The 14,952-nt window shown below is 42.1% G+C and overlaps 1 protein-coding gene across 7 annotated transcripts in view; it reads left to right on the top strand.

Moving 5' to 3' along the window:
* RGS12 (regulator of G protein signaling 12) overlaps positions 1-14,952 on the top strand; it is a 160,237-nt gene that overhangs the window by 53,280 nt on the left and 92,005 nt on the right. For 6 of the 7 annotated variants that reach the window (XR_004261552.1, XM_032254025.1, XM_032254026.1 and 3 more), the window contains one exon: positions 1,297-1,413. The exons of the other annotated variant lie outside the window; for it this stretch is intronic. Coding sequence is in view for 5 of the 6 variants with exons in the window: in XM_032254025.1 (XP_032109916.1) it covers positions 1,297-1,413 (117 nt within the window). In the remaining variant the exon portion in view is untranslated. The remainder of the gene's footprint in view (positions 1-1,296; positions 1,414-14,952) is intronic. 7 annotated transcript variants of the gene reach the window in all.

Genomic DNA, 14,952 nt, shown 5'->3' on the forward strand with positions numbered 1-14,952 from the left:
TGGGGGGAGGGGAGGGTGGAGAAGTGGGGGTGTGGGAGAGGGGAGGGTGGAGAGGTGGGGGTGTGGGTGGAGGGGAGGGTGGAGAGATGGGGTTGTGGGTGGAGGGGAGGGTGGAGAGGTGGGGGTGTGGGTGGAGGGGAGGGTGGAGAGATGGGGGTGTGGGTGGAGGAGAAGGTGGAGGATGGAGGTGTTGGCAGACGGTAGGGGCCTGCAGAGGCCTGGGGGTGTGGTGTGGTGTGGTGTGTGGCTGGGCCATGATAGTGGGTGGAGAAGGAAGGACTTTCCAGTTGAGGAGGAGAGGCCCAGTGCATGGAGACCCAGGTGGGAATGGGTCTAAGGACATGAGGGGGTGTGTGGGGTGTGTCAGTGTGGTGGGCAGGGAAAGAGGGGAGGGAGTCGTGGAGGGGAGACCTGCTCCACCTGGCTTCCAGGAAGGTGCAGGCATGCTGCCGTTTTCCTCAGAGTCTTACAAGGAATTACTGCAAGGTTTTCTACAAGACTCTTATGCAGGTGGAGAGACAGAAGCAGCTGCAGAGCCTGTAAATCTTAACATAAACAGGTTCCCTTCCTTCGAGCCTGAAATTGGTCACTTAGGATTCCAAGTCCTCAGGAAAGCAGAGCTCCCAGCTGTGATGTGTTTTGTTTTTAAGAGGTGGTGACTGATTTGCTGGAGCCAGCTTCTCATTTGGGGAAGTGTCTAGCATAATGATAGGCACAAAATCGATGTTTGTTGAATTGAATTAATTCTGGTCACTTCCTGGAGGAAGACAGACAGGGTGTTTTAATAGCTGGTTGTTTCCTGCCCCAGAGTTGGTTGGGTCTTCAGATAGCAGCTGGATGTTTAGGGATTCTTTCATTTCCTAAAGTGCATATAAAATCATGAAAAAGCACGACTTTGCTGAACACCTGCCCTCCTGTTGATCGTCAGTGCTCCTAATGTCCTGTATCCACTGTCCAAGACATCCCTGCACACCATTTCATTTGATGTGGGTAACAGCGTTGCGGATGGGCTGCCGTCACCCTGTTCTGTGATGCCAGAGGTGGAGGCTTGGCGGGAGGCACACAGCTGGCAGAGCAAATACTTGATGATCATGGGATGCTCTTTTTTTTCAATTTTGCATTTTTTTCTTGTATAAAATATACCTAACATAAGATTTACCCTGGGATGATTTTAAGTCTTGTGTTTTAAGTCTTCGTTCCACAGTATTCCTTGCTTTTCTGCTATTCCATGCATTGGACAAAACTAAACACCTCTATCCAAAAGAGTAACCTGATACTGTTTTTCTTTGTGTTTAGGGCTCAAAATTTGGGCGGGGCATTGGACTCACTCAGCCTTCCCCACGCACACCTGCCCGGAGATCATTTGGGAGATCCAAGAGATTCAGTATCACTCGCTCCCTTGATGACCTTGAGGTAATTTCATTTTCATTTCTCTTGTTTCCTCCTTCAGGTTTTAAAAAATGCAGGTGCACCTTGCAGATACATCTGGCTCTTCCTCGAGTCCCTGTGGCCTCCTCCCCTCCCCGCTCTGTAGTGGTAACCCCTGTTTTCCAGGGGCAGCATCCCCATGCACATTTGGGGACCTTTCTACCCTGCAATGTATCTGAGCTGTCACAGGGCTCTCTAGGGTGCTCCTCTGTGTGCCAGACTCCAGTGAACACTTCTAGAAATGAGCTGGTTTAATCCCCACAAAAACTCTCTGAGGTAGAGCCTGTCATTGACCCCCTTAAAGATGGGATGCTGATCCACAGACACAGGTAGGTATCATTTTATGTGGCTCTTCTATCTTTTTGAAATCTTTTTTTTTTTTTTTTTGGAGTCAGAGTCTTGCTCTATCACCAGGCTGGAGTGGTGTGATCTCAGCTCACTGCAACCTCTGCATCCTGAGTTCAAGAGATTCTTGAGCCTCAGCCTCCCAAGTAGCTGGAACTAAAGGTGTGCACCACCACACCTAGCTAATTTTTAGTAGAGATGGGATTTCACCATGTTGGTCTCGAACTCCTGACCTTGTGATCTGCCTGCCTTGGCCTCCTAAAGTGCTGGGATTATAGGCTCGAGCCACTGTGCCCAGCCTCTGTATTTCATTTGTAAAGAACAATGAATAGATTTTATTTTTTATAGCAGTTTTAGCTTTGCAGAAAGCCTGAGCAGAAAGTATGGAGAGTTCCCTTATGCCCCCCACCCACGTGTTAAAAATGCCCTGTGTCATTAGTTAGTATCGTTTTCTGCATTGGTGTGGATGTTTGCTGCAGTTCACAGGCTGGCGTGGGCACGTGATGATTAGCTCATGTCCACAGCTCACATGCAGTTTCCTGCTCGTGCTGTCTTCTCTGTGGGTTTGGACAAACATCCCCTGCCATGTACCACTGCCCTGGACATCCTCTGTGCCCCACCTGTTTATCCCTGCACCCTCCTCCCCTTGAACACTGACAACCACTGATCCTTTGACTGTTCCAGTTTGCATGTTTTAAAATTTTATACAGGTACGCTATATTCTATGTCTTCTTCTTATCAATGTCTTCTTCTGAACATGATGTCATGTTTTGAAGGTTTACTCCTGGAGTTTCAGCTCAGTCCTCTTACTTGCTGTATGGCATTCTGTTAGGAATCTCTGACGATTATTGATGCCTTCCGATGTCGATAGACACTGAGTGGAAGTGGGAGACAGTCTCCTGTTATGGCGTTCTTGTACATGTCTCCTTGAGCGCGTGTGGGACAGGTGAGAGTGTTCCTAGCCAGGAAGGGCCTGCGTGAGTGGTGTGGCCAGGCTCTGCCCACAGTGGCTGTTCCAACTCCTGCTCTTCCAGGAGAAGAGGTGGCTTCAGGGATGGCAGGGGTCTGGGGATTGGAATGTTGGGGCTGCAAACAGGAATCTTCCCATGGATGCCCTGTTTAGCCTTGGTCTCTCCAGGGAGCTTGAGGGCAGATTGGGGCTAGCATGCCGTATCTGGGCAGGCAGCAATCAGAATCGGTTGCAGTGGGGCATGCGTGCTGCTGTTGAAGACACAGAAAGTGGGTGTGCCACCTGTGGCAGGGCCTAGCCTGAGGCTCAGGACCCCGGGACCATTTTTGGCTCACTCTGCCATACTGAGCTGACCCATCTGTGCACCAGTCTTGTTCCTTTTCCTCCTTTTCTGTAGATCATGAGGAATTCACCATTTGGCCCTAGGTGTGGGCGGACAGCTGTGCTGGCGCCCTGGTGAATGATATGTGGGTCTGGGCCACGTGGTCCGCACAACCTGCCCCTTCCCTGCTGGATGGAAACTTCTGTCTCAAGGTGGATTGCTGCTGGGCTTGCCCCATGCCAGGGTCAGTGCCACGCACTGGTGGACAGCTCTGGTGTTTAATCACTGGGTGTCCCCAGTGGATGCGCCGTTTTCACCAGGGCCTTGCTGCTTTCCACATGGTGTGTGGTTTTGCTGTCTTTGCCCCACACCTGAAACTTCTGGCTGTAAATCTCTTACTGGGGCCAAGGAGGATGGCCCAGGTGGCAGGCTGCCTGCCCTTTTCTACGTGGTCCCTGCTCGCTGCTGGCAGCCTTCCATTACTCCTGGGAGAGGGATCTGAGCAGCCTTCCCAAGTGAGGGGTGGTTTGCCTCTTGAGCCCATCGTCCTGAATAACACAGAGGAAGGCTCTCTGTAAGAAAATGTTGTTTATTAATATTTGGGAATAGGCATTGCAATGAGAATCTGCATGCTGTAGTAAACTATGCGTGTTCAGGGAGGTCAAGGAAGATAGAGGTTTTTAAATGAAAAATGAGGAGGATCAATGATTGTTTTCAGATAATTATCCTACAAGGATGGTACCAGTCCAGGGTAGGACAGGCAGTTGTGGGACCAATGTCCTCAGAGGACTTTTTCTGTGTGTAAGACTGGGATGGCCTGTGTGCAAGGTTGTGGTCTTTGCGATGTTTGGTGTTGGATTTGTTATCAGGTCTATGAGCATAAGAACCCTCCCTTCCTGGCCTTCTCTGTCTCTGTTTGTTAGGGTTTTTAGTACAAGTGACTCAATTTTCATTCTGGCAACTTTCACACTCCCCCCTTTTAATTAAGATCTTTTTCCAAAAGCTTAGCTGAGCGATCATCCTGTAGTTAGGCTTTGATTGCCCCTTGGTGTGGCGATGGAACTGTCCCAGTTTGATGCGGTCTGGTTCCACATCAGCAGGACGTGACTGGTGACGAGGAGTCAGTGTCAGCTCATTTAGCCACATTCGAGCAACCAGGGGTGTGTGGAGGGAGTGGCCCCAGGCGCAGGCGACCTGGAGTTCACTGTTACACACAGTTGTGTGTGTTCCATGGGTGTTGGCCACCATCTCAACGCACTCGGCCAACATGATTCTGACAGGAGTTGTACTGCTACAGAGACTAAAGCAAGAGATACAAAATTGAAAAAGGGAAAATGCAGAGTAAAATTAATAATAATATAACAACCCAGTTTGCATAATTGTCTTGAGTCATGAACATAGGCTTAAAGCCAACCAGTTTAATAAATTAAATGGCCATGGGGAATTGCGTGAGACTCTTTATAATATGTGGCCTGTTTTCTTTTGGGGGTGTGTATCTTTTTTCCTTTTTATGGAGAATGGGGTTTCTCATGTTGCCCAGGCAGATCTTGAACTCCTGGACTCCAGCTGTCTTCCTGCCTCTGCTGGGGTTACAGGGATGAGCCACCGTGCCCAGACCCATCTTCTTATTTTTTGCATATTAGCCTTAAATTTTCCCAGAAGAATGTATCCAGGTGTAGCATGTAGTATCAGCAACAGCACAGGCATTTCCTGCTTTAAGCAGTGGCTAATGTAGAGCAGTTTTATCATCTAGTGTCCCATGACTGAGTTGGATTAAAGCAGGGAGTGAGCGACAGTTGTGTTAGGGATGTTGCCGAAGTCACCCACTAGGTGGACTCAGGGATCTCTTAGGATTCTATCTAGTTCCCAGCAGAAGCTACTGATTGTGAAATTTCCATCACACCATTATTCTGCCAAGTCAAATAGGTAGGCATTAAGGAGAAAATGTCTCATTCTCATATGGAGTCTTGTTCCAGTGCCTTGGGAGAAGCTGCCCACAGCATGAAGCTGTCCGCTTCTGGTCCTGTCTTGTGGTCTTAGTGTCTCTGGTTGTGGCATCAGTGGTTTGGTGAACTCTGGGTGCGGCCCATACATCAGGAATGCGACTTGTTCCTTAAAATTCATTTAGCTTCAGCTTATAGGGCTTCAGAAATAGAGTAGTTCTCTTCTTTTAGTAATTGTGTGGGAGAAAGTTGGATGGGAGGAAGATGGAAGAATTGAGGAGGTCGTCTAGTCTATAGGTGGATAAGAGGAGCTTGGAAACAGTGCACAGGGCTCCCGTCTAGTAACAGGAGTATTGCAGCTTTTCTTCAGAAACATGGCATGTTCTCCCCACATTGATCACATGAGAAAAAATCACTCAGATTTTAACAACCTCCTGAGGCTGGGAAGCCAAACCAAGGCAGACTTTAGACTTTTTCTATAGTCTTGAGGTTTCTGGGCCTGATAGGAAGTGACAGTTTTACTCACCCACTGTAAGGCCGGGAACCCTTGAAGCAGGATATTCTATGCACGTTCTCAAATATGAGATTCCAGACAAAGCGCTGGGAACAAAACCAATGTTTTCAGTTGTGTCCTGCTATCAAGAAGGAACAGATTTTTTTTGTAAATAACCACATTGCCATGAGAATACTCGTGAATAGTTTCCAAATTTTGGATGGATCAAGTAGGGAGAAAAAGCAAATGTTTTTACTTTTGTTTTCACAAAAGTATACTTTATCAAATTGCTGTAAGGTATAGATAGCTTAAGAAAGAAAATATCCTTAGATCTGGAAAATAAAACATTTAAGTAAAGGACTAACAATGTTTCAAATAAAAGTCATAAAACATCAGTTATTTAATCTCATGTAATTAATTTTTGTTCTGCTTGATCATAAGTAGTTTCACAAATTCATCAGTTTCTTTATTAGAGTTCTGAGAATTTTCATTTAGTCTGTTGATCTTAAAGTTATTAGAAACCTGTATTTAAGAGTACCTTTTAGAGTCTTTTCAACGAATCTGATTGCAAATGCTTTTAGAGAAACATTAAAACAATAACAATGGATAAGAAAAACAGAATAGCCATGGTTTAAATCTGGTGGAAGTTCATCATAATTAGTAATTGGCAAGGAAATGTGGCTATTTCTGTAGCGTACAACATAATGAGTTATGACATATTAGGTTTTTATACAATTTTGGAACATTCCTATGAAAACATACCCATAAATGTAACTGAAAGAAGGCCTAGCATCACTGATCATTTTACAGTGCTGTTATACACTTTACCAAACAAGTCTGATCAGTTACTGTCTTTATAAGATGAGTGATGCGTCCTTTGAGGCTGTCCAGGAGCTTGACTAGAAAATGTTAAAGCTAATTATTAGTCAAAAAGATTTCATTTAGAATTTGTATTTTGGGGAAGCCCATCGAAGACGCCAAAAGATTTAAAACATCTGATCAAAACAGGAGCACAGGCCACTATTAAATAATAGGTTCATTTAACCAGAATGAGAAAGACTTCAGAAGCAATACAGGGAGTTCCATGAATATAAACCAAACATCTCACTCAAAGCTCAGTTTTCCTAAAAATTTTTTTAAAAATTTAATAAAGACAACACAGGAAGTTATCTTGATAAAACGTAAAATGTTTGTTTTGTAGGCCAGTTACCAAAAAGGTAAAGAAAAACTTCCTGTGGTGTGATTGCTTCTCCTCATGGGAAGCCCATTTGGTTTGCCTAGAAGTGGAACCTGAAGAAAAGCACTTGAATTTAATGAGACATAGGAAGAGTGTGTCCCAGGTTATGAGTGTGCACCACATTATAGAGGAATGTAAATGGGGCAGTTAGTAACTTGAGCAGGGCAATTCATGACTGTAAGTCACGGCATGGGAAGTTTTCTGGTTCCATGGAACAATTCAGACACATCCAGAAAAGTCGAATATACAGAATCGAGTTATACAGGTGGAAAATAGTGCATCAGACCGTAATAACCAAGTTAAAACTGGAGAAAAAAGTTATGGGAGCTGGTGCTAACAAAGTTGAAGAAAGAGTCCTCTCCCCAGCCAGGCAAGCAGCTGCACTTCCCAAAGGGAGAGAGCTGAAGGCAGTGATATGCATCCTGGAAGTCACGCCCAGCAAGGCTGCGCCAAAGCTGAGCTTCTCAGCTGTGAATCTGAGAAGCTTCGAGAGGAAAGACTCTACCTTCAGAAATGAAATTGCCGTTCTAAATGAAGACAGCATTTCTAACCTGAAACTAGGGAAATTAAAATGGAGACTGTAAAATAGAAAAAAACTGCAGTTTAGAAGCTTGTTTTATAAACACATTTCAGAATTAAAATTCAAAGCGTCCTGCAGTCAATAGTTCAAGAAAACCTTGCTGTTCTAACGGAAGTGATCACATTTTTTGTTTTGTATTAGTGTATTTTTAATATTAAAGCTTGGTCTTTAGAAAGACTTATAATTTTCTTCTAATAATAACCAACTTAATCATACAAAATTTCCTTCATGAATTCATCCTTCACAGACCTTTTATGACCAGTATAGACCTTCGATGACATCTTTAAGCCTTTCCGCTTTGTTCTGTGCTTCCTCTTTCTTAAAAAAACATGGGCATTTTAATTTAGGATAAAAATTTGCCACATAGGAGTCTTTCTCATACAAAGTTATTCTCTTCTCTCTCTCTTAAAAAAAAAATATATATATATATAAGTATATATATATATATGCATACATATATATGGACCGTGATAGATCAGGATAGTCTCTTCTCTTTTTAACCTTCCTTACTAAAAATACGCATAAATACCTATAACTTTCTTCATATCTCTCTCCTACTTAGTGGTTGCTTTCTCTTTTCTTTCTAAATCTATATTTTGAAACAACTTTTAAATAATCTCCAAACTAGACAAAAGTACTCTTTTTTCTCAATAAAGAACACATTTTTATTCCTCTCATAATTTTTCTCATAAGAAACATGTTACTTTTGGTATACTTTGTATGCTAAATATATACTATTTTTAACTCTTAGTAACCTTAAAACTTTGGAAGTAAGTTTTAAACTGCTTGTCACATGTCAGTATTTTATAGGTGAGAACCATTTTATAATTTTTGGAAACATGTTTTTCTATAACATAATTATTTTGTGTATTAACAGGCAAAGATATATGTAGTCTTTCTCTAAAATTTAATAAGCCAAGAACAAACTAACATTTGTGTTTAGCAATTTATGTTTTAGTACTTTATCTTATATGGAAATGACTTAGACATTTAATGAATATCTATCATTTAATTTAACATAACATAACTTGAAGATTTCAAATTACATGACAGTTTATTTATAAGCACTTTCCCATCTATGTTTACCTAATTTATTTATTTTTAATAATTATACCTAGGCTACTTATGAAAGCTGAGATATTAGAAAAAGCTAGTCTTCGTTTCAAGTTATTTCCCTTTTAACCATTTGTATAGCCTGTGAATATCAGGGTTTCACCTAAGAACCTTAAATATGTGAGTATTTTGCTGATAACACAGAAGACACAGCAGCTTTTATTAAACTAATGATGTTAGTCTTCATCAAAAAGTTATACCAATAGAGATCATAGTGTCTTTAGGCTGGATTTATACTTTAATAACCTTAAGACATCTAGCTGAGGTAAATATAATCCTGTCTAACCAGTAAAGCCAGACAAAATGTATGCTGACAGTTTTGAAGACATTTCTATTTTTATTTTATCAAAAAATTTTAAACCAACTTATTTATCAAAGATTTACTTAAGTCAGCTGAGTGCAGTGGCTCATCCCTGTAATCCCAGTATTTTGGGAGGCTGAGGCAAGAGGATTGCTTGAGCCCAGGAGTTTGAGACCAGCCTGGGCAACATGGCAAGATCTCATCTCTACAAAAAATTTAAAAAAATTAGGTATGATGGTGCACACTTGTAGTCCTAGCTGCTCAGGAGGCTGAGGTGGAAGGATCAGTTGAGCCCAGGAGGTTGAAGCTACAGTGAGCCATGTTTGTACTACTGTACCCCAGCCCGGGTGACAGAGAAAGAACCTATATCAAAAACAAAAACAAAAAAAACCAACAAAGATTTATTTAAATCACATTAACTAAAAAGCATTTGGGTTAATTACTGTATATTTTCTATGAGTGCTTGTTTAAGCCAATCCAAATAGAATTCCTTAAGGGATTTCTGACTAACTGTGGCAGATTTTACCATGTAGATGTAATGTACAATATACGTAACATATATAAAAGCATATACAGACACAAATAAAGATCTTATTTTAGAATTTTGGTCATGAAACAGCAAAACCTAGTAATACAAACTCACAGACTTATAAAAGACAATTGGATCAAATTATGTTTTTGACAAAATGGGACTTGTATCTGTGGCTAAGTTCTGTTTACCCTGATAAGTAATTAATGAAGGCTGTGGACCAAATTTTGGATAAAGCAATTTTCATAGCAGTTTGAATTTTTAGAAGCCTTTTAATCATTTTTTTCAGATTCAAATGAATTTAGGGTTGAATATTCAAAGGTTTACATTTTAGCTAGACCTGGCTAATTTGTATAAGAAAAACAAAATTTTTAAGTTGCTGTGAATTAGTAACAAATCTTTTTGCTTGTTTGCTTTTTCTGGCTCTTAAGTGTCAGACAAAAGAATTTTTATGCCAGACAGAGATACCATATAGTATTGCTCTGAGCTTAAGATTTTAACCTGTTTGATTTGACAGCCTAGCTTTTATAAACATTTATAAAGTTTTTTTTTAGAATATCAATTTTTCAGTTAACTGTTTCACCACCCTAAGCAATTGTTAGACAAACCTAAATTTACATTTCCAAAAGGTGTCTGCAGTGTTGGTTACCATAGATTTGGGAAAATTAATAAAGCCATTAGTTTGAAATCCCTTTAACCCTTAAAGCAAAATCTTAGTTTCCATAAGCACTGAGTTTATCTTAATGCTGGCAGAAAAGTCACCAGATTCAAAGTTGGCAGAAAAAAGAGATGGAGAGCAGACTCCCATGTTAACCCTGTAGCTAGTTGCAGTTTTTAGCAAGCTTAGACAGTTAGAGTAATGGCTGTCCAGTGCTGCGTTTTTTCCTGATGCAGTTTGCCCTTCAGTGCACAAGAACGGACCACAGTGTAGCTGGCCAGGGTCCCAGAAGGCCTGGTGTGCTTCAATGTTTAAGAATCCTATTTCATTTCTTATTACTCTCTCAAGAGCAAAGAAAATCCTATAGTTCCTGTCAGGGAGTTTGGACTGGTGCTTTATATGGTGCTGACTGCCCTTGTTAATTGGCCATCCCATACCCATTATTTAGAATCTTTATTTTTTGCTCTTAGATGATGGCCAGAAACAAGCAAGGGAAAAAAGAGCCAAATCATGTACAGATGTGCATAAACAAATCAAAATGAAACAAAAAATAAGTGTGTTCACAGAAATTTTAAGCCAGGCATGCAGTCCAAACAAAACATTAAACCAGGTATGCAGAACCAGACAGAATATAAAGTCTGTAGTAACCAGAAGGGCATTGTCCTTATACCAGAAGGGGCTTGCCAGAAGAGACAAAAAGTCTTATCCCAGACAGATGCAAGGTCCTTTATTAAGGCCGCCTTGTAGCCAACGCAGATCCCAAAAAAAGTAAAAAGAGCTTCTAACCAAAAAATGTGAGGCCTGGTTTGAGAGAAGACTTTTCAGGGTAGAAGAAGTGAGCCATGGAAGCAGAGAGCTCAAAGGGCTCAACTGAGTACCACATACCAGTTCCAAGAATTGATGATTCCTTCCATAGGTGATCCTTCTTCACCCACTTCTGACAACAGTTGTGCCGTCCTAAATAACAAATAGGGAGGGAGACTCTCCAAAAGGAAATGATATTTATTCAGGAATAGGCATTGCAATGGGAATACATGTTATGGTACACTATGTGCATATTCAGGGAAGTAATGGAAGATAAAGGTTTTTAAAGGAATAATGAATATGATTACATAATTGTTTTGAGATATAAGGATCAATAACAGGGGTGGCACGATTTTGAGGTTGGACAGGCAGTTGCTAGGCAGATGTCCTCATAGAAGTAATTTGTGAGTGTGTGTGAGGTAGTTTGGCTTGTACAAACTTGTAGTTTTCCTGTCTTTTGTGATAATTCTTGTTATCAGGCATTTGTGCATAAGAAGCCTCCCTTTGTAACCTTTCCTAGTTCTATTTATCAGGGTTTTTAACATAGTAACTCCGTTTTGAATCTGACAACTTTGGCAAACCCAAAGAGGCCTACCAGACATTGGCCTTTTTCTGAGAGGCACGAGTTGTGAGTTAAAATAATCTGTTTCTTTCTTTGGAAGGGATGTTTGACTCCATAGATGCTGCCGATGGGGCAGGCCGCTGAGTCTGTAGGTTCTGCCTCGCACCCTCAGGAGTGCGTGCGCCGTACTGAGGCCTTCAGCGGTACTTGCCACTTCTTGCTCACTTGCTCCAGTTAGCCTGATGTGAAAGGCATAATGAACCCACTCTGATGTTTTGAGTTGATCCAGATCATACAGGTCCTTTCAGAGTACCTTGCTCGAGGGCGGGAGGGTTAACGTAGGCTTGGGGCAAGACTATAAACATACGCTGTTGCCTGGCCTATGTGAAAGTGGACTGAGTTTCATCCTTCTGATAGGAATGGAAAAGAAGGCATTCCTATATCAGTGCACACTGCATCCTGGGGGATGCTACTGTCGTCTAGCAAAGGTACCACACCTGGCACAGCAGCTGTGATTAGCGCTCCTTCTTAGTTAAGTTTGTAGTAGCTCACTGCCATCACCGTCATCCATCTGAACTTTGTAGGACCAGACTGTTAATGAATTAAATTGGGTATGACAGGCCCCAGCACTTTCACATTTTTTGAAGTCTTTGAGGATTGTACTAATCTGGGCCGTTTCTTCCCTGGTGTGGCATTATTTTTCACTAACCGTCTTGGTTTAGGTTGGGGGAAGGAGACTGTGTCATGGGCTTCTCTTTGACTTTTCCGACTTATTAGCTCTTACCGAGTGAGTGAAAGAACCAATGTGCAGGTTCTGCTGGTCATTTCTCTTACACATTTGGGAACTAGGGAAATGACCGTGCATGGGTCTGTGGATCTGTTGTGAGCTAGACTGGGGCCAGGACTCCATTCATATCCTGGCTTCCATACACCCCTCTTTACAGGGAGAACATGTAGTGCTTTGCGTCCCCAGATAGTAGTGTCGATTCACGCCCTAAGTTCAACAAAACCGGAGAGATCTGAGCGTTCCCCTTTCCCTAACACACGATTTCCCAAGTAAGTGGCCAACGGCCCTCCGGAGAAAGACTGGGGAGATGACGATTGATAACACTTGCCTTGGTGTTACAAGGACCTACCTAATTACGTTCTGGCTTTCCTTTAATCAGTGGCTTCCAGGTTTGAGAAATGGCACACATTTTTCAAATTCGTCAAAGGATCATGACTTTATTGGGGTTGCTGCCCTTGGCCTTGATTCTTTAAAATTGTGTGAGTTAAGCAATACCCTTGTTGGCTGCCTGGCCAGCCTGCCCCAGGAACAGCTTGTTTTTCCCCTGCAACGTGGGAAGCCAGGCGGAGCTGAGAATTTCACTTATCGGAGCTCTGCCCTGCTCACTCTTACAGGTCCTGAGTGGGGCTCTGCCATGTCTGCCCTCTGGCTGCAGGGGATTAGGGCTCTATTAGATTCTGCCAAGGACACCTGCCTTTCATATTTTGCCTTTAGTTGGTGCCTAATCATACTGGGTGTGTTTTTGACTCTCTCACAAATGGCCTTTCATGTGATGCCACACTCAGGAGGTGCATTCTTTCTAAGCCCTTGGAACATTACAAAAGCTGAGGAGCCTGGACATTAAATGTGCTGGGCCATAAAGCAAGTCTCAGAAATATTCAAGCCTGTCCTGCAGAAACTGTTTCCTGGCACAGTGCAGGTACACTGTAAACCAACAGCAAACGGTGTTTGCTAAGTAAGCAGTACCTTGCGAAATAATCCAGAGTTCACAGAAGTAATCACAATGGAAACTAGAAAGCATTTGAAACAAAGAAAGATGGGAATACTGCTTATCCAAACTTGTGGGATGTAGCTGAAACTGTGTGTAAAGGAAAGTTCACAGCTTTCAATGCATGTATTAGAGATGAAGGAAAATAGAAAGTCATCTCAAGAAGTTAGACAAAAAGTTGCACAACAGAATTACAGGGAGTCAAAGCTAGGCAATAATAAAAGGTAAAAACATCAATTAATGAAACAGAAAACCAACAAACTAACAAAGAATAAAGATGATTTCCCAGCTAATTTTATGAGGCTACCATAACCTTGGTATCAAAAATCTGACAAAGGCATAAGAAAGGGTGATCGCAGGCCATGTTCGATGGTAAACATAGGTGTGAGACACACAAACAAAACACTTGCAAGGTGATACCAACAACTTATAAAAAGGGTAACATATACATTTGTTCCAAGACACAGTATTTTTTAACATTTGAAAGTCAATTTAACTTACCACATTAACAGAATAAAGTAAAAAAATCATATACTATTTCAACAGGAGCAGGAAAAGCATTTGGTAAAATTCAGTATCTATTTATGGTAAAACAAAGTTAAAAGAAGAATTAAAGGAAACTTCCTTAATATGATAAGGATATCAAAAAACTCTATGGTATTGTAATTAATTATGGCATCATAATTAAGCTTTCCCTTTGAGATCGGGAACAAGAGAACGACGTCTGCTGTCACCATCTTAAGTTAAATTGTTACCAGAAGTCCTGGTTAGTGTACTGAGAAAGAAAAAACAAGACAAGTTTGTAAAGCTTGCAGAGAAGATGTGAAAATGTTACTGTTCTCAGATGATGTGATTGTCACAGAAAATCCAAAAGTTGAGCAGTGACTCAGCTGTAATCCCAGCACTTTGGGAGGCTGAATCGGGCCGATCACTTGAGTTCGGAGTTTGAGACCAGCCTGGGCAGCGTAGCTAAAATCCGTCTCTACAAAAAATACAAAAGTTAGCTGGGTGTGCTGGTGTGCGCCTGTAGCCCCAGCTGCTTGTGGGGCTGAGGTGGGAGGATTGCCTGAGTCTGGGAGGTCGAGGATGTAGTAAGTTGTGTTCATGCCACTCCACTCTAGCCTGGGGGACAAAGTGAGATCCTGTCTCAAAAAAAGGACCAAAAAAAAAAAAAAAAAAAAAAAAGAAAATCCCAAAGTATCTATAAACCAGTTATTAGGCCGGGCGCGGTGGCTCAAGCCTGTAATCCCAGCACTTTGGGAGGCCGAGGCGGGTGGATCACGAGGTCAAGAGATCGAGACCATCCTGGTCAACATGGTGAAACCCCGTCTCTACTAAAACTACAAAACATTAGCTGGGCATGGTGGTGCGTGCCTGTAATCCCAGCTACTCAGGAGGCTGAGGCAGGAGAATTGCTTGAACCCAGGAGGCGGAGGTTGCGGTGAGCCGAGATCGCGCCATTGCACTCCAGCCTGGGTAACAAGAGCGAAACTCCGTCTCAAAAAAAAAAAAAACCAAAAAAAAACAAAAAAAAAAACCCCAGTTATTAAAATGAATTAATTCAACAAGGTTGCTAGATATATAGTTAATATACAAAAATCAACTGTATATACAGTTAGAAAATGATCTATAGATTCAGTGCAGTTTTTTTTTAAATTATTTTATTCCATTTTAGGTTTTGGGGTACATGTGAAGAACATGCAAGATTGTTGCATAGGTACACACGTGGCAGTGTGATTTGCTGCCTTCCTCCCCATCACCTACGTCTGGCATCTCTCCCCTTGCTATCTCTCCTCAACTCCCCACCCCCCACTGTCCCTCCCCTATTTCCCTCCAACAGACCCCAGTGTGTACTGTTCCCCTCCCTGTGTCCATGTGTTCTCATTGTTCAA

The sequence above is a fragment of the Sapajus apella genome, unplaced genomic scaffold (assembly GCF_009761245.1).
Source record: "Sapajus apella isolate SASKATOON/1434 unplaced genomic scaffold, GSC_monkey_1.0 scaffold85, whole genome shotgun sequence".
Lineage (NCBI taxonomy): Eukaryota > Metazoa > Chordata > Mammalia > Primates > Cebidae > Sapajus > Sapajus apella.